The 18,004-nt window shown below is 44.6% G+C and overlaps 2 protein-coding genes across 13 annotated transcripts in view; both read left to right on the top strand.

Moving 5' to 3' along the window:
• PROM1 (prominin 1) overlaps window positions 1-18,004 on the top strand; it is a 326,288-nt gene that overhangs the window by 213,214 nt on the left and 95,070 nt on the right. For 8 of the 12 annotated variants that reach the window (XM_077136450.1, XM_077136447.1, XM_077136448.1 and 5 more), the window contains 5 exons: window positions 31-146; window positions 655-678; window positions 1,076-1,144; window positions 7,677-7,722; window positions 8,348-9,312. In XM_077136450.1, the coding sequence (XP_076992565.1) occupies window positions 31-146; window positions 655-678; window positions 1,076-1,144; window positions 7,677-7,692 (225 nt within the window). In that variant the 3' untranslated portion in view covers window positions 7,693-7,722; window positions 8,348-9,312. Of the gene's footprint in view, window positions 1-30; window positions 147-389; window positions 616-654; window positions 679-1,075; window positions 1,145-7,676; window positions 7,723-8,347; window positions 9,313-18,004 lie in introns of those variants that run through there. The other 4 variants (XM_077136452.1, XM_077136454.1, XM_077136455.1 and 1 more) reach the window with 4 other exon arrangements.
• Window positions 13,756-15,344, top strand: FGFBP2 (fibroblast growth factor binding protein 2). Its single transcript, XM_077137119.1, has one exon. The coding sequence runs from the start codon at window positions 14,518-14,520 to the stop codon at window positions 15,175-15,177; it is 660 nt and encodes a 219-aa protein (XP_076993234.1). The 5' UTR covers window positions 13,756-14,517; the 3' UTR covers window positions 15,178-15,344.

The raw sequence follows: 18,004 nt of genomic DNA, 5'->3' as shown, positions 1-18,004 counted from the left end.
AATCTTCCTGATTTTTTTTTTTCTTTCTAGAATTTGTTTTGGTTTGGCATAGGAAAAGCTACAATATTTTTACTTCCGGCTATCATTTTTGCTGTAAAGCTGGCCAAGTACTACCGTCGAATGGATTCGGAGGATATGTATGATGAGTAAGTATGAGATTTCCAGCCAGGGAGAGGTGGGTGGTATCTGTATCTGAGTGGTGCAGCTTTCAAAGAGCTGCTAAAGATGAGCTCTGATGTGATTGTACTTGATATTTAAAAAACATAATGGGTCATTCCTGCCCAAGTGTTTTGTTTGTACAGACTTTATAATGCTTATTTTGATGATTATTTTCCTCTTGTTTAATATTCTCAGCTTCCTTAACCAGGCTTTCTGTTTTTTGTTTGCAGTTCCTCTGTCCCAGGGACTTGGCATTTTACTTTATGATAACTGTTTTTACTAGTTTTCATTTTGGCTCTCTAGTCTACCCTTAACTCTGTGTCTGGTGAACTTATGTGCTTCATTTTTATTTCATTCATCTCCTTCTCAGCATGTGTTTCTCCTGAATTTGCACCCCGTTGAGCATCTATGTTAGAATAAGAAGGCAGGGGATGCAGCTGTTGCACTTTAACAGTAATAAAAAAATAATCGTGTTTCCTTTTTTGTATTTTATAGTGTTGAAACTGTACCCATGAAAAAGTAAGCCTTTTTTTTTTCAAACCGTTTTCATAAGAGGGGGACTGGGGAGGTTTTTATTACTATATGATGGACATTTGTAAACTAATGATATATTAAAATTAAATAACTGTATACATCCAGATAAAAGTCAATCCAGAAGCCTCTTAAAAAGAGTGCTGGCATCCTAGAAGGTGCTTGGGAAACACGTGTTGAATTAATGAAAATTCTCTATGTTAAGTTAATTAACATGCAAAGTAGTTGTTTTGGTATTTGCTGTTTAAAGGTATGGAATGTAAAAATATACCTTTTTTTACCTTCTGTGTAGAGTTAACATCTTGTCACAAACTTCCTGATCATTGCATTGTCTTTGTAATCCGTGATGTAAATGCTTCATCTGAAATATTTATTTTTGTTACAGTATGGAATATGGTAATAATGGTTATCATAAAGATCATTTATATGGTATTCCCAATCCTGTTATGACAAGGTAAAGCAAAAGTCTGAAAGTGCATGTTCTCCCTGTGTTGAGTGTTGGTATTCTGTGGATCAGATGGGGTTCTCTGCATGCTGTTAAATCTTTTTGCTTTTCTCTGCATGGTAATCTACTTATGTTAAGTTTTCAGTCATGCCCTACATAGCATTTGATTATGTCATATATCTTAATAGTCAATCAATTTCTTAATAGCAAAATTGTTCAGTAACTAAAATTTGGTGTCATCTTAAAATGCTATGTATCACCATAGAACATGAAGGAATAAATGTATGTGTACCTCCCGTTTCACATTTCTCTACACCAAATAAACTCTTAAGTAGTTAGAATCTATAAAAATTTTCCCCACTTCTTTCCTCCATTCCTTCCTTCCTTCCAGTAAATTAACTATAATCGACCAGGAAAAGAACCCCAACCCTTCTTCCCAAATCTCTATGATCTTGCATTCTCTAGAAGTAAGAAGCTTTCTGTCGTTCTGGATATTTTATCAGGTAACTCTGATTATTACCTGCCAGGAGGCCTTTTCTGGGGCCCAACTGAAAATGCACACCCACACTCCACCCACCTGCTCAGAGAGACGGCCTGGGATGCGGAGGCTGCCCTGTCAGGCAGTTCTGTTCAGTAGGTGTGATCTCTGCAGCCTTCCCCACAGCAGCCCTGGAGGTAGTGAACTTGGGGCCCCCAACTGATAGCTCAGGTGCAAGGAAAGGAGTCTAACATCATTGGGTAGGGGGATCCACCTTTTTGTAGCCCAGTGCCCCACATGGGAGCCAGTATCTTTCGTAGCAACTGCAAAGGCAGAGCTTCCAATGCCCCCTAGGGGAATCAACCAGTTAAAAGAGTCATCATAGTCAGGGAAGCCAAACCTCTGGTTATATTGAGAGTTCCCAGCCCAGATGCATTTTACTAGTCAGGGGCCATGTTTATCTTTAGCACTGTTGCCTAGTAACACAGTTGTCCACATTTCAAGAACTGAACTAGAAAGATAAAAATTTGCCCTTTCAAGGATGAAGAGATTACCCAATTTTCAGGTTAAATATTTTGAGAACTTAAGAGCTTTTAATCTTAATTTGCTATTTAGGAGGAGGGGAATGGTGATTATAAAACACAGGAACAATTAAGTTCTAAGATGGCAAATGGATTTCAATTCCTTTACTATTTCCTACATGCTGAACTTGGTTGCTTGAGTGCAGTGTTATGAGAGCAGTGTTATGAGAGATTTGAAAGTTGCTTCAAGACAAGTACCAGTTAGGGGTGTTTGCTCTAGGGAAAGGAGAACATGCTGTTGAATGCATCACGTACTCAACTTTTTATGGTATTAGGTGTTTGAAAGATATTTATATTTATGGACTGAAATTCTCAACATCAAAGGAGAGTTTGTCTCAACTACACAAATTCCCCTAACATCAGATCTTCTAGGATCTTTTCTGTTCATAGAATTGGTACATTGTGCTTGTCTTGTAAAGTCTTGAAAGCACTCTATTTCAAGAAGTATTGCTAAGTGCTGCTTGGAGGACTCAACGGAGAGAGTGAGCCTGGGTGGAAGGCTGGGTTTTCGGGAAGCAACATTGAGATGGAGTTTGGGATACAAACTGTTTATGAGGATTCACACTTATGAAAGGAATTGGGAAAAAGCAGGATTGAGCAGAAAGAGAAGTTGACATGGCATAACAAAGCTTTGGCCCACCTGATGAGGCACTCTGGAGCAAGAATTGCCTGTCAAGAGCTGCCCTAGGTAACTGGATATGGGCCTCAGGTAGGAAGAGATATAGGGCAGAGCAGGTCCCTGCAGTTGAGCCAGATGTTGAAGGATCTGAGAGCTGGAGGCTACCTCCTCCCTCCTGGCCACAAAGCCCTCAGAGAAGGAGAATCTAGAAGTTGCAATTCCATGCTATCAGAGAGGGAGACAACTGTTAGACCTGAAGTGCATGTTACATCCAGGAAATCCCTCTGCAGGTCGGGTTATGCCAATCTGAGAGATGGTATCTGAGATGTCAGGGACCTCAACACACCAATAATGCCGTGGACCTTGATTATTCAGAAATGGTCATCAAAGCCAGCCAGACTTTCAATAATTCTCAGTCTCAGAGCTGAGTGCCATGGAAGTTGGCTGGAGTATAACATTGCCCACTTTGTACCCTTCCCCACGAAGCCACAGAGCCCCCTGACCAAGAGGCAGATTTCTGCTGCTAGCATAAATGAAAGACAGGGACTTCTCAGTTAGGGGCAGGGAGGCACTATTTTCTAAAGTAAAAGACTTGATTCTCTGCCCTTAGAAAGCTTGCCGTGGGTCTTCTTATTTATCAGTTTACGCATGTAACTTGGCATTATAACATTTGGCAACTCTTGGATGTAAATTCTGTATGTGAGGAGGAAGTGATAATGATAGCAAACATGGAAAATAAATTCATAATTGCAGTCTGGGTTGAAAAATAAATGCTGCCGTCTACCCTTGCTAATGAACACTTCATTTTGGGTTATTAATGCTGAAATTAAAAAACAGATGCAATGCCCCAGTCATATTATAAATACGTAGTAATTCTACTTCAATACATTTTTGGAGCACCTGTCCTTCTGAGGAATATAGCACTTCATACCACTGTGAAGGATGGAGCTAGGATGTTAACGGTCCATGGTAAATTTGAGTTCCTTCTACTTACTAAAACCATTTGTTTCTGGATTGATGTTCTATAGGATAGTTCCAAGAGCATCTTGAAGAGCTTTGGCTTCAGTAAGAAGAGAAATATCAAAGACTAACAGCGACCCCACTTAAGTTCCCCTGCAGCATCTTTCATCCTAACAGTTAAATCTAGATTCATCTCCTCTCTGAATATTTGACTCTGTGATGGGATCCTGGTAGATTTCCCAGATCCTCAATTTTCCTAGAGCCAGTAGACGAGGAAACAAAATACATTCTGAGTTAATTTCTAATCAGGAGGCAAGAAAATTTAATCTCCATAACTCTAGGGACTTTGAAACTCATTTATATTCCACTGAGACCCTCGAAGAGGACTCGGGAGCCCGAGTTTGCAGTAAATCCTTGCTCTGCCCTTGTGTACTTCTGAAATCTGGGAAGCGCTATTTAATTTCCTTGAGCCTCGGTTTCCTTGCCTGCAATAGGGGGACAATAAGAGTCCTGTTTGCACAGAGTTGTGAAGGTTAAATGGGCTTACAACCCTCTTACCAGTATAAGCCCTTATTTAAGAGTTTGTTGTTGATGAGCATAACGATAGTCTTGTTTGCTTGTCCTGGTTTTTACCTTGACATTTCTGATGGCTCTGAGAAGCAATTCAGAAAATAAATATGATCGTCTGATTTGTGAGCATGGTCGGTTCCACTGAGATCGTCTGAACCAAATAAGCCTGAGTGTTTGAAGCCTTTACATGTTCTGGCTACTCTGCTCTTCCCCAACATTCCTGCTTGAGGTTTTGAGATGATGCTTTTGTCTTAGGACAGAACTGTGATTGAGAGCAGAATGATCAGGGACATGGAAAGAGTAGTTGGCTCTTTAAAAAAACACCTTCTACAAATCAGGGCACTGGTACTTAACAAGGTAGGAATGATTTGAAAACAAATACTGCTTCCTGGTGAGTTCCCAAGGAAATTCTCTTAGCCAAGAACCACTATGGGAGTTACATTGGTTGCTGCTTTGGAATAGCAAACTCAGTTTCAAATAGTAGTTGTTCTTTTTTCCTTTTCCTTTCATCTTTGTTATTTCTCAAATCCACACCCACTTTCATAACCTGTAATTAATCCCTAAAGACTGAAATGTGTTCAGAACTATAAAGAACATATATCACCCAGTCTCTGGGTTGTTTTATTTATTTGCTTGCTTTTGCATGAAGGAAAAGGCAACACGGCTTTAATATAAGCCTGATTTGCCTGGATTTTCATCCCAAGAGTGCTTTGGTCTCCCATACAAGGCCCACGTAATAAGTGGGAACTTTTTTCCTGGGAAGTATTGATGACTGGTTTCTGCGCCTTCCACGCTGGCCCTGGGTAGATGGCTGCACGTACACAAGTTGTTTTCTTTCTCCCTCTAGGGAATTCTGTGGACTCTGTCATGGAGGTGAATTTAGCCTTTCTAGCTCTGGTCACAGATCGAGAAGGTTGCTTTTTGCAGGGCACAGAGGCTTGAGAGAAGCAGATACTAGTGTTTTCTAGCCCCCTAGGGATTGGGGCAGGTCTGCCTGCCCCTCATTCTGCTTATTGTCCCCTCTGCCCTGCCACAAAGTCCAGTTTTGATGGCTTGTTACCGTCACCCTTTTACAGAAGAGACTCAGGGCCGTGAAATCCATGTCTGAGATCTCAGCCAGTAAGCGGCTGAGCTGAGATTTGAACTAACCAGGGGAATATTCTTTCTCCTCAGAAGGGGATGGGGCGAGGGGAAGGTCCCTAAGGCAGGTGTCTCAAAAAGGAGGTAGAGAAAGCACAGAGAAACCTGATAATTTGGCCCATTCACTCTGAAAACTATCAAGATGACAGAAGGGAGAACAAACTCGAGGCTGTTGTTGCCACAAAGTCCAGTTTTTCAGAGTGAAGACAAATCTGATTTTGATATGAAATTCCCTGTTTTTAATTGTTAACAATATTGGGGAAAAAAATACTGTGGGGCAGGGCCAAACAAGAAATGTCTGCTAATCTCGTTTGTTCTGCTATGGGAAACTTCCTCTACTTTTTTGTTTTTTGGTATGCTGTGTTGGGGGGGTCACATTTCATTCTTTTTCCATGTGACTATCCCGTTATTGCAGCACCACTTGTTGACTTTTCTTTTTTTTTTAAGTGCATGGCCCGGGAATCAAATCAGGCATGGCAGGCGACAGTTCTACCACTGAACCACCCTTGCACCCTAACTTTTGTCATGTGGATTCTTGGATAAGAGGAGGAAGGACCCGCTGGACTGTGGCTCCAGAGCCCCAGGGGAAATGGGCAATCACAGGAAATGTGGGAGGAGCAAGCTGGGGCCACATGGGTCTGTAGGATCCGTAGAGTCCCCACCCAGCGTTCAAGGCTCCAGGCCATAGGGGACCAGGGCTTTTCTTTCTCAACAAAGCCCGCCGTTCATCACTGACAAATGGATCCACTTGTTGTGCCCCCTCCTGCCTGTAGGTCGAGGCTTCCCAGAGTGCTGTGTTCACATAGACCTGGAGACTGAATCCAAACAGTCTGCGAGTGTGTGACCTCTCCCCCTGGGCAGAGGGGTGACCTGCGTGGCACGGATTAGCTTCCTTTTATTTTATTGTGTCAACCACCACATCCTTGTGATTCGAAACCATTTGGACCTGTGGTTCTTTTTATATTAGTAGCTTCCAGGATTATTTTTAATTGCATGCATTGGGTTGTTTTGCCTCCTTTCTCATTCTGAGCAACCCCTTTGCCAGGAAGGGTGGCAGGTCCTGCCTGGAGGTCCATAAGCAAGGCATGGCGTGGGGAGGAGAGGAACCAGTGGTGTAGTTAACATGCTCAGTGTCCAAATATCCCCCTGCATGTGAAGGCAAAAGTCGATGAGCTAACTGTCATGGGAGCTGCCAGAGGTGCCTCGGTTCTTTAGAAATGACCACCAAAGCCTATAGTCTGGGGCTCCTGAGCCGAGGGCTGTGTGCAGTAACAGGAGGCAGAGCCAGCCCAACTCAGCATCCCCTTTCCCAGTGAACCTCAGAGCTCCTTCACTAAGGAAGTAGCTTCTGTACTGAGAGCATAAAGAAGAGCACAGGAAGAGACACACGTGGGCAGGCACGTACGGTTTCCAAAGTGGAGCACTTCAGAGCCTAGGAAGGAACACCTTGCCATGCCACAGGTGCTTTGGATGAGTTTTATGTGCTTCCTGCCCCAAATCTCTTGTGGTTCTTAGCAGCACCTGTGCTGGTAGGGTAGGGCCAGGTGCCTCCTGAGGTTCAGACGGGTTGTGATTTGCCCAAAGTCACGGTGGGGGGTGAGTCAGAACCCTCATCCCCACAGCAGACCTACCCACCCGGCAGAGTGCACTCACCTCTCCCTTGCCTAGACCTTTTTGATTGTCAAGGTCTTGGCCAGGGAGTAATTTCACATGATGAAGGGCCACTGCCATTGTTTGCCCAGAGGGACGCTTAGGGGAAATGCACACCCTTGCACCTGGCACCTGTGGCTCCGTTATAACAAGGCTCCTGCAGAACTGGCATTGCTTCTGTCTTCCAGGCCCAGTGCCTATGGATCTGTGGTCATGGGCAGGGACTGGCTTCTGCCTGGGGGTGCTGGTTTGATGTCTTCTATACCTAGTCTTAGTGGCTCTTACTGCTTTTCACCGGAGACTGTGCATCGTCACAGTTCTACTTTTTCTAGTGTGTTTCTCCTTTTCTGAAGCAGTAGAAGTGAAAGCTAGAAGACTGCAACCCTTTCTTTCCCTGAACTCTTCCTTCTGATAAGCTCTCTGAGGTATGGTCTGTCTGCATCAGTTCCCATCGCTCCCGTGGCTACTGCGCAGCACAGAGGTTGTGATGTCAGCCCACCACTTTGCTGCGAGGGTTTTATTTCTGTATTTTTTTTTTTTTAGCTCTCTGGGGCACTGATAGCTGATGATGACACTCACTTGGCTTGAGGTGAGTTTAATGCTTTTGTATAGGAGAATTTATAAGACTAACAGAATAAGTTTTTATTTTTATAACACTAAAACCATATTATTGACAGTTATACCTAAAGCAAATGGAAATTTTAGATCAATGTACAAGTTATACAGTATAATTTAATATATGGTGTATGACTATTTAATATAGTATTATACAATGACTCTGTGTTAAATATATACATATATACAACACTGTATATAATATATACATATATATACAAACTGTTTGTATGTACATAGTAAAACACAGCATTTTTTTAAGTAAAAAATATGATCAGGAAATCTGTGTACCAGCTATGTATCTCAAGTATTACAGACTTGAAAATGTTTATATATTTCTATATTTAATTTCTTTATTTTGCAATAAGCATGTATTTCTGTGGTGAAAGAAGCTATTTCAGAAACTAAGATTATAATGAGGTGACCCAGATGAGGCAGCAACCAGAAAACTGCTTCTTGAACAAATTTACCTTTTCTGTAGTGGTTGGCTCCTGGTGGGGGGACCATTTTAGGATTCCGCATTCCTGGTTTTCTCTTCAGTAGTTCTGTTTTAGAAATTCGAAGCCAGTTTCTAAAATGTTGTGTGGCCTTCCTTTCAGCATCAAGACACTCAAAGCAGAAAAGATCACAGACTTTTGATAGTTTCTGGGTCTGCAAGTGCTTCCCCAGTGCAGGAGAACCTCTGCGGCTGACCTGGGCATTCGCTGGGGCCCCAAGGAGACACCTGTAGAGACGAGGCCATTTACCTCTGCGCAGTGCTTTGTTGGGAACGAGCACAATTACATTTATGGCCCCTGTCTCCATCACTACTCAAGGATAATTCCCCCCTTCGTTTTCTTTTACACTTGGTTTCCATTTCGACCCTATAACATAGGGTGTGTGTTTCCATTTGATGCACTTCTGTGTCAAATAGCTATTCAAATGTGATGGCTTGATTTTAACCTAGCGTCATATGAAGACTGCTAAGCATACACCCGTTTACAGGAAAGATGCATTTTGTGTATAGTAAATTTTGTATAGACCTTGTGTTACCCCAGTCAGAGTGTTTCAAACAAATGAGTATTGTATGATTGACTTCCTAAATGAGTTTACCATCATGCAGTGTTGCTTAGTGGTGCTGTTGAAAATAATCCATTTTCACGAAAAATGTGAAACCTGCAGCATACGTATCCTTTCTCTCTGGTGGTTTTCTGCCCACTTTTTCAAAAATGTATCGTGTTCACTTTGACTCACTGGGAAACCTGTGATCCATCTAGCAAATTGAAAATGGAGAGAGACCTGGAAAGAAAAAAAATGCTGCTCATTAGAAAATGGAGTTATTTTAATAGATGTGCCCAGTACGCTTAAGGGGAGTTTTCTGATTTATAAGCATAATCATTAATTGAAATGCTGCTGGATAATTTGGTAACAAATGTCAATCAGATTATCCATGAGGATTCTAAAATTTATCAAATGAAATTTAGCATTTATATTATAAAATTCAAAATGTAAGTTTTTTAACCAGGTTTTTTCATGTGCGAATTACCACCCTGATTCTAGTCAATAAAATGGAACCTGAAAAACAGGGTCTGTGCTTTGCTTCCTTGAGTAGACCCAGAGACTGTTCAATTTTAAATTGGCTATGTTCTGTGTTTAGTCATATGTTCTATGTTTGTCCCATGGCCTCCCTGTCATTAAAGTGTCCAAAATAGGGAAGTAACCCAGGGTCAGTGCCAGTGTCCTCTTTCCTTAAAGAGGGCTGTTGACTCTACCTTGTCCAAAAAAGCCCCGTACATCAATTTTTAGGATCTGAAGCCACTGTAGATTAGAAATCCAAGTAACTGGGATTATCTACACACTTAAATGCCTATCACACTCAAACTACACTTTATCTGACGTCCTCTGAAACATGTATGCAAATTGAGGGATTTTTTTGTTAGTTTCAGACTACACACAGGAGGCTAGCAATTTGGACAAAGTAAGCTAGATTTTGTGTATTTATTTCAGAGGAAATCGCCTCTTAGCTTGCCATTTTTGTAAAACCTGATTTGTAGAACCCACGAATTTTTAAATTCAAATTATTCAAGGCAACTGAATTTACCACACCACCGCTTAACACTTGCAACTTTTATCTGTTCATTTCTCAGTATCTCCTGTGTCAGATGCAGATTTGAAGGCTTCAGCTTTTTGAAAAAATAAACCCTTCCCCAGCCCCTCAGAACATCTCATGCATTAGTGCAACATGTTTTCTCTCTCCCTTCCCCCTCACAAATAATTTTCTCAAAAGAATTTTTGGCACATCTCTATTGCCACTTTCTTTCCCGCATTCGTCCTTCAGCTCACTGCACTCTGGCTACCACCCTACCTCTCCTTTGAAGGGCTCCTGATCCACCATCTCCCTTTCCCTTGGGCGACTTAATTCACTATCCCAGCTTTACCTGTCCTCGTTCTCAGAACTTTTTACGTAGCTACAGTCAAGCTCTAGGAACCCTTGGGCCCACTGTACACTCTATCAGGATGTCCCACAGATACTCTGAAATAACTTCAACTAGAGGTCAGCAAACCTTTTCTGTAAAGGGCCAGATAGTAAATATCTTACGGTCTCTGTTGTGACTACTTCACTGTGCTGTTGTGGCACAGAACGAGCCACAGATGATATGTAGACAAATGGACGTGGCTACGTACCAATAAAACTTTATAAAAACAGGTTGGCCAGGGTGATGCAATGGTGGCTCAGTGGCAGAATTCTCACCTGCCATGCTGGAAACCTAGGTTTCATTGCCGGAGCCTGCCCATGCCAAAAAAAAATACAGGTTGGCCAGATTTGGCCCTAGGCCATGGTATACTGCACCCTGCCTTGAACCAAGCTGCTACCCTTTGCCTGCACACCACTTTCACCACCACTGCTACTGGCAGACTGGCTCTGCCCCTGTGTTCCCTTTCTTGAATTGCTCAAACTTTGCTCTATCATCTGAGCTGGAGGAATCAACCAAGTCTGCTTTCTCTGTCCCTTCCTGCCCTCTCTGTCACCAGTTACCTGCAGAGGTCTTCCTTTCCACCTTGTGTTTTCCTCTCCATCCCCCATCTGCCACCTTCATATGGGCTTTTGTAATACTCTCAGTCACTGTGGCTTCTCCTTGTTCTTTTAAGCTGCTGAGCCCTGAGATTTGGCTGGGCATATAACTCTCAACGTAGGGACTCCATTCTCTAGGCTCCCATGCAGCTAGATGTGGCTAAGTGACTGGGTGTAGGCCAATGGCAGGTGAGGGAAAGTGTCTGCAGTATCTACCAAGACAAAACTGCCCTGGACTTTTCCCACTGGCTGGGAAATAATGACAAGCAGACAAACCTTAGGACATCAGTGTTAAAGAAGAATAACTGCCTGGTAGCCTTTACCTCTCATCTCTTAACCAGTTCATGAGAAAGAAAGAAAATCCTATCTTATTTAAGGCACTGTAATTTGGGTATTTTTGTTAGAGCAGCTCACCCAGTACACAGCTAGCTTGGTTACAGCATCATCTTACCAACTAACTTTCTGGCTTATAGCCTTGCGTGCACTACCCCCAACACTTTCTCAACATTGCAGTCAGATAAATCTCATAAAATGGAAATCTGATCATGTCCCTCCCCAGCTGAAAAATGGACAAACTATGAAAATAACAGCAATCAGCACTTTTCAGAAAGGCAGAGCAGGAAGAAGTGACGGAGTAACCGAGGGGCTCTTTTTAAAGAGATTGGGTGGTCAGGGGAAGCCTCTGCAAAAGTGGCAGGAAGGAGCCAGCTCTGCTATGCTGAGGGAAAAGAGGTCTCCAGGCAGCAGAGCAGCTACTGCAGAAAGCTCCCATGCTTAACCTGTTCTGAAAATCAAGCTGGAGATGAAGGTGATTCTTTCTTTCTTTCGATAATTTCCCATCAGGATAAAATCAAACTAGATAGGCATTTGGGAAACACTGGCTGTGCTGGTTTGAATTGTGGATCCCAGAAAAGTCATGCCCCTTAATTCTCATTCCATATCACTGGCTGGGAGCTTTTTGATTGCTTCCGTGGAGATGTGACCCACCCAATTGTGGGTGGTAACTTTTGATTAGATGGCGTCCATGGACTTGTGATTCCACCCATTCCAGGTGGGTCTTGATTAGTTTACTGGAATCCTTTAAAAGAGCAAGAGAGTGACGAGATCCACAAGAGCACAGAGCCCACACAGCCCGAGACCTTTGGAGATGGAGGAAAATGCCCCCCAGGGAGCTTCATGAAACAAGAAGCCTAGAGAGAAAGCTAGCAGACATTGCCATGTTCACCACGTGCCTTTCCAGTTGAGAAAGAGACTCTGAACTTCATTAGTCTTTCTTGAGTGAAGATAACCTCTTGGTGCCTTAATTTGGACATTATTATAGACTTGCTTTAATTGGGACATTTTCATAGCTTAGAACTATAAACTTGCAACTTATTAAATTCCCCATTTTAAAAGCCATTTTGTTTCTGGTATATCGCATTCCGACAGCTAGCAAACTAGAACACTGGCCATAATCTCAGGGCTACCATATGTTGTTAAGTGGGAGCTAAAACCCACCTGCCCTCTTCTAGCTGGCTCATGGAGAGAGCCTGGAGCACCTCCATAGGATTCTCAATCTGATTCGCATGGCGGCTTAGTCACCTGGCTGAGCCTTCTGCCCTCTGACCAGAGTGGGGTGGGGGTGTGTGCCTTGGTGGCATGGTTGCAGAGGGCCAGGTGGTTGCTACAGGGCCTGCAGAATCCCCGCTCCAACCTTACCTCTTGCCGTGGTTTCCTTGCCTTGGGCGTCTTGACTATAGACATGACTTGCTGCTCATGAGCCGATGTATCAGGAGCTCGGCCCTTTGAAGGCACTGCCATCTGCCTTGAGAACCTGACCTCTACCCTTCTTCACCCAGCTAATTGTCTGCCATGTCTGGCCAAATACAGATTTAATACCATCTCCTGGGCACTTTCGCTGCTGCCTTCCAGGCTGGAGTAGGTGTATTCTTTTGGTAGGCCAGGCATGCCTGGCCCTGAGCACTCAGTGGCTATCCAAGCTTGCCCTGGTTTTAGTTCTAACTTCACAGATTCTTCTCAGGGCTCAGGCTGTCCTTATGGAATGGGAGGCCGTGTGAGTACTTTATATGATGTTAGGTATGATTACAGATTCTTTGGATGGCGGGAGACAGCACTAATCACTGGGATAGATGAAAGGCAAAGCACTTTGTTACAGCTCTGAAGGAAAGAAGATTGCCCCACAGGGACATACAGGGGGTGGCACCTGGGGACAGGGTAAGAGCAAGCTGGAGCCAGAGGAGGGGGCTTAAGATTGGCAAGTGTGATGGGATTAGCTGGGTTTCAGAGATTCCCAGTGGGTGGGCTAATGTGAATAACTTCACAGGCTCTGGGGCATACGGGCTGCCTCTGGCTGTTTGGTACCTGGCCTTGGGTCCTGGACAGTGGGGTCCTGCATTAGTTTCCTGGCTGCCAAAACAAATACCCTACAATGGGCTGGCTTAAACAGTGGGAATTTATTGGCTCACGGTTTCAGAGCCTAGAAGGCTGGCTTCCACCTGGGGTTGATATCTTCTGATGAGCAGGCATTGTTGGGGGTCCTTGGCTTTTCATGGCAATGCACATGGTGATGACTTCTCTTCCAGGTTCAGTTGACTTCCAGCTTCTGGCTGCTCCCCCTGGCTTCAATCTCTCTCTGTCTGACTTTCACTATGTTTATTAAGGACTCTAGTAACTGAGAGTAAAGCCCACCTGATTCAGTTGGGCCTCACCTTAACTGAAGTAACATCTAGAAGAGATTTTATTTACAGTAGTCCACACCCACCAGAATGCCGAGACCCAGAACTCATCCAAACTGGGGCACACAATTCCCAATAAAGAGAATGGTTGGGTGTAGACTTAACTGGCTACTTAAGAAAGGGAACACAGAGTCCTCTAACCAGGGCCGCAGAGCCGGGTCAAGACAGCATTTAAAAAAAACAACTATATTATAGCAAGATGCCATGAGTCCATATTTCTTGTGAGAAGGCCAAGATTCCGTCCCTCATATTCGACTTGGACTCCTCGTGTGTGTCCAGGCAGGGAGCTGGGCACTGGGCTGCGGCACTGGCAGAGCAGCCCTGGGAGGCTCCAGGGGACTCTCAGCTCTGAGGGACGGCTCTCTCCACGGGCTTGTGTGTCTGGCACACACTCTCACACAGCCCTTTTAAACACACACACACACACACAACCTCAGTGCCCTTTTTTCTATATGCTAGGTCATCTCACAAGACTTATGGTGGTGGGGGCGTGGCTCAGTTACTTGGCATCCCCCAAGGTGGAGCCCCGAAGGGGCAAGGAAGAGCCTCAAAATAGCCCAGACCACAAGCCACAAACCTCTGCAGCGCTTCCCTGCCTCAATTTGGCAGATGCCCACTTTTATTTCAATAAGGAGGACTGTTCCTTTAGGAGCATCCGTTACAGAGGGCGCTCCCTACGATTGGAAAAGTGCAAAACCCCAAACCCCAAATTGTGCGTGTGACACAGGGAGAGCCATGGACTCACTGGCTCTCCTGCTGTGCCCAGGAAGGCCATTCCCTTGGCGGGCGGTGCCCGGTGGCCAGTCTGCTCTGGCCAGATGGCGCACGTCCAAGCCTCTGTGTGTGTGTATGTCTTTCTTTAGCCTGGGAACACCCCGACCACCCTGGTAGAGAAAGAGCCCTTTGTGCAGCACCCTTTAAAGGGTGTCCTGTCAGCTCCACGTCCTCCCTCCAGTTATAGGCAGGCTTACGGGACATCACCATGAGGCTCATCCCCTGCCTCCTGCTGGTGGCCTTGTCTGACCTGGGGACCCTGGGCCAGGCCCCGAGGCAGGAGCAAGGAGGCCACGGGGAAGAATTCCATTTCCAGACGCGAGGGAGAGACTCCTGTGTGATGCACACCAGTGGCCAAGGGGTAGTCCAGCTCCGCGTTGAGTGTCACAACCAGCACAGGGCGTACTGGTGCGAGTACAGAGGGCAGCCCGGCGTGTGCCGTTCCTTTGCTGCCAACCCCAACCCGTACTGGAGTCAAGTCCTACAGGAGCTGAGGCACCTGGACCACGCATGCCAGGGGGCCCCCGTGCTGAGGCCGTCCGTGTGCCTGAAGGCTGGGCCCCAAGTGCACATGAAGCAGGTGGCTTCCAGCCTCCAGGGCAGCCCAGCTCCTCACCAGCAGCCTGAGATGGCCACAAGGCCACCTCTGCAGGCCATGGCCCCAGCGCACACCAGTAAAGCAAGTCAGCTCGGACAGGGCTCCGTGGAAGAGCTGGAAAAATCCAAGTCCAGCACCCAACCCACGGTCAAGACCAACCCGCCGGGACCCAGGCCCGGAAGGGATGAGGCAGAGAAGATGGCCAGAGAATTTTTCTGGGAGTTCCTCCAGTCCGTCTTTGCCACAATTATCAGCTTCTTCCAAGGGTGACGGAGAAGGGCTCCTCGCAGGTAATTCCTCTGCTTTGCTCCCATAGCCCAGTGGAGACTAACTAAGGGGCACTTGAGTGCCTCTCACAGCTGCTGTTCCTGCCCCACATTCTCAGCAGGGGTGTGGGGTGGGACTGAAGATGTCCAGGCAGACTAGAGGGACTAAGGCTGAGGACATCACAGCGGTGCTGGACCCTGGAGGGAAGTGAGAACCCCAGGGAGGCTTTTATTTTTAGTTTGCATGGCCAGGCACCAGGAATTGAACCCGGGTCTCCAGCATGGCAGGTGAGAACTCTGCCTGCTGAGCCACCGTGGCCCGCCCCCCAGGAAGGCTTTTAAAAATGCTGATGTCCAGCCCTCACCCAAGACCATTTCATCAGTATCTAGGTTGGGGGCCCGGGCATCTGAATTTTTAACCACCCCCCCACCCCCCCAAAATTGATTTTCATGTGCAGCCAAGGTTGAGAATGCCTGTTATGGGTAGAACTCAATGTTATGTGGTGGGAACTAGAGACCAAGTATTTGGAATGCCAGTTAGAGACTTTTCCTACCAGTCAACTGCTTTTGGGGGCCTGGGTGAGAGGCTGGAAGACTTCACCCATGGGCACTTGGGATTTTGCTGCCGTCCTGTGCATGTCTTCATACGTTACCTTACGGGAAAGATCCCCAGGTATTCAGTTCGGGGCTTGGGGCGAGGAAGGTGTGGGCTTCACCTCTTAGATCTAATGAGAAGTGGGTAGAACGTGGGAAGGAATGGACCTCCTGCAGCCTGAACAGGGAGGCAGAACCCATGGGATGCTGCAGGCTTGAGTTCGAACCCCAGCTTTACTTCCGCCCTCCATGTCACCATGGAGATGTCACGTCACTTGGATTCCTGAAACCATGGTGCAGGAGTGGGGGAGTGTTTGGTTCACTCTTCAAAATCATCATTTTTCTTCATTGCATCAGAGTAGAGATAAATTGATAAGGATAGATTTAATCCCCTCCAAATGCTACTCGGAAGAGAACAAACATTTTGTTTTGTAAAAACAAAATGTATTCCTGATCTATATCCTTGAATGCAGCACCCTCCATTAATTTGGAGGCACCAGAAAAGAGCTAGTTTACAAGGAAATCTAGGCTTGTTTCTGCACTTTGAGTTCAAAAAGAGACTTTCTGAGATTACTCATATTATCTATGCAGGAAAACAAAAAGAGAAAAAGCAGGTGTCCTGATAAATGACTATTTGATAACTAATGCCACAAAACAGATTTGCCTTTTTCTGAAAGCTCCAGGACAGCCAGGACCACTGCAGTGGGCTGGAGCTGGTTTAGGGTTTGCTGCTCTGGCCTGTAGGAATCAAGGCTGTGGAGCCATCCAGACCTGTCCCAGAGGAAGAGGAGGACATTTGGGCCCAAAAGCTCCTTGGTGTGTGTAGAACACGCTACCCACGTCTCTTTCTTCTTTGAAAGCTGATTCTTTATTTTTTGTCTTTGTGCAAATAATACATGCAGATCATAAAAAAGAAATAATTCAAATGCAACATAAAAATGTAAAGAAGGAAAAAAAACCCACCTCAAGTCCCACCATCCAGAGATAAATGTTGACACTTGCATATTTATTTATTGTTTTGTTTTTGTTATTTTTGGCACTTGCGTATTTATTCCAACGGTTTACATACGTACACATATATGATGAAAATTTAAAACAATGTTTTGATCCTACAGATAAGCTGCAAATGACTAACAAAGAGTTTTTCATCTTCTTTTTTGTTGTTGTTGTTTTTTAGAGCTGACCTCTCCTGGATACAGGAAAATCCCTTCTATGCTGTGATGTTTTCAATCCAATATTCTCAGGTTGGCTCAATGGGATTTCTAAACAAGTCCAGTTGCATGAATTCTTGTTCTGCAGCATCTCCAAATATTGGAAACATCTCCTTCAGGAGCTTACAGAGTTCAGTGATGCTATATGGAACCTGTACCGATGGCCCCAAGAGTGAGAAGCTTGCACCCCCTTTTTGTAAAAGAAGTTTTACTTTAATTGTCTGACTTCTATGAAAGTTTAAATATGTAGCACATTCATCAATTTCCAGTTTGGCCTTATGAACAAGCCATGAATTTTTCCACATTCTGTTGCATGAGAGCTTGGACTTGTAGTTAAAGAAAGTTCAGCAAATAGCACATATTTGTTTGAGCAGGAAAAGAATAATTTCAGAACTATGACTCTAGCCTTATGAAAAATAGACCTAGACTCTACAGCTAGCACCTCAATTACCCAAAATCTGTAGCAAAATAGCCAAAAAAGAGAAGTAGGCTTGAAAGAGAGCAGTTCTATAGGCATGAAAATTAAATGAAATTAACAAAATCAGAAAGAACAGAAAATAAAATTTTATTTGGCCTATGCAAAACAGTGACTCACTACACTCCTAATTTTGTTTTTGCATTTATCTAAGAATAATGTAATAACCCATTGCTTGTGGGCATGACTTAGCTCTCCATCTCATGACAGTACCAGCTATAAAATAGAATCACCTGGGGGGAATTTGTAAAAATGCAGAGTCCTGGGTCCCACCCAGGCTAATATCAGTCAGGGGTGTAGCCAGAGCATGGATTTTTAATTTTCTCAGGTGATTCTAATAGGCAGCTGCTTTGGTTTGCTAAAGCTGATGAAATGTGACATACCAGAAGTGGGCTGGCTTTTACAATGGGGATTTATTAATTTACAATTTACAGTTCTTAGGCTGTGAAAAATGTCTCAACTCAAGGCATCAACTGGAAATACCTGGACTCTGAAGACAGGCTGCTGGCATCTGGGACACCTCTGTCTCAGGAGAAGGCACATGGCTGGAG

Source organism: Tamandua tetradactyla, chromosome 19 (genome assembly GCF_023851605.1).
Source record: "Tamandua tetradactyla isolate mTamTet1 chromosome 19, mTamTet1.pri, whole genome shotgun sequence".
NCBI classification, from domain to species: Eukaryota; Metazoa; Chordata; class Mammalia; order Pilosa; family Myrmecophagidae; genus Tamandua; species Tamandua tetradactyla.
Note: the sequence above shows the minus strand (reverse complement) of the source record. Positions and strands in the feature narration are given on the sequence as shown.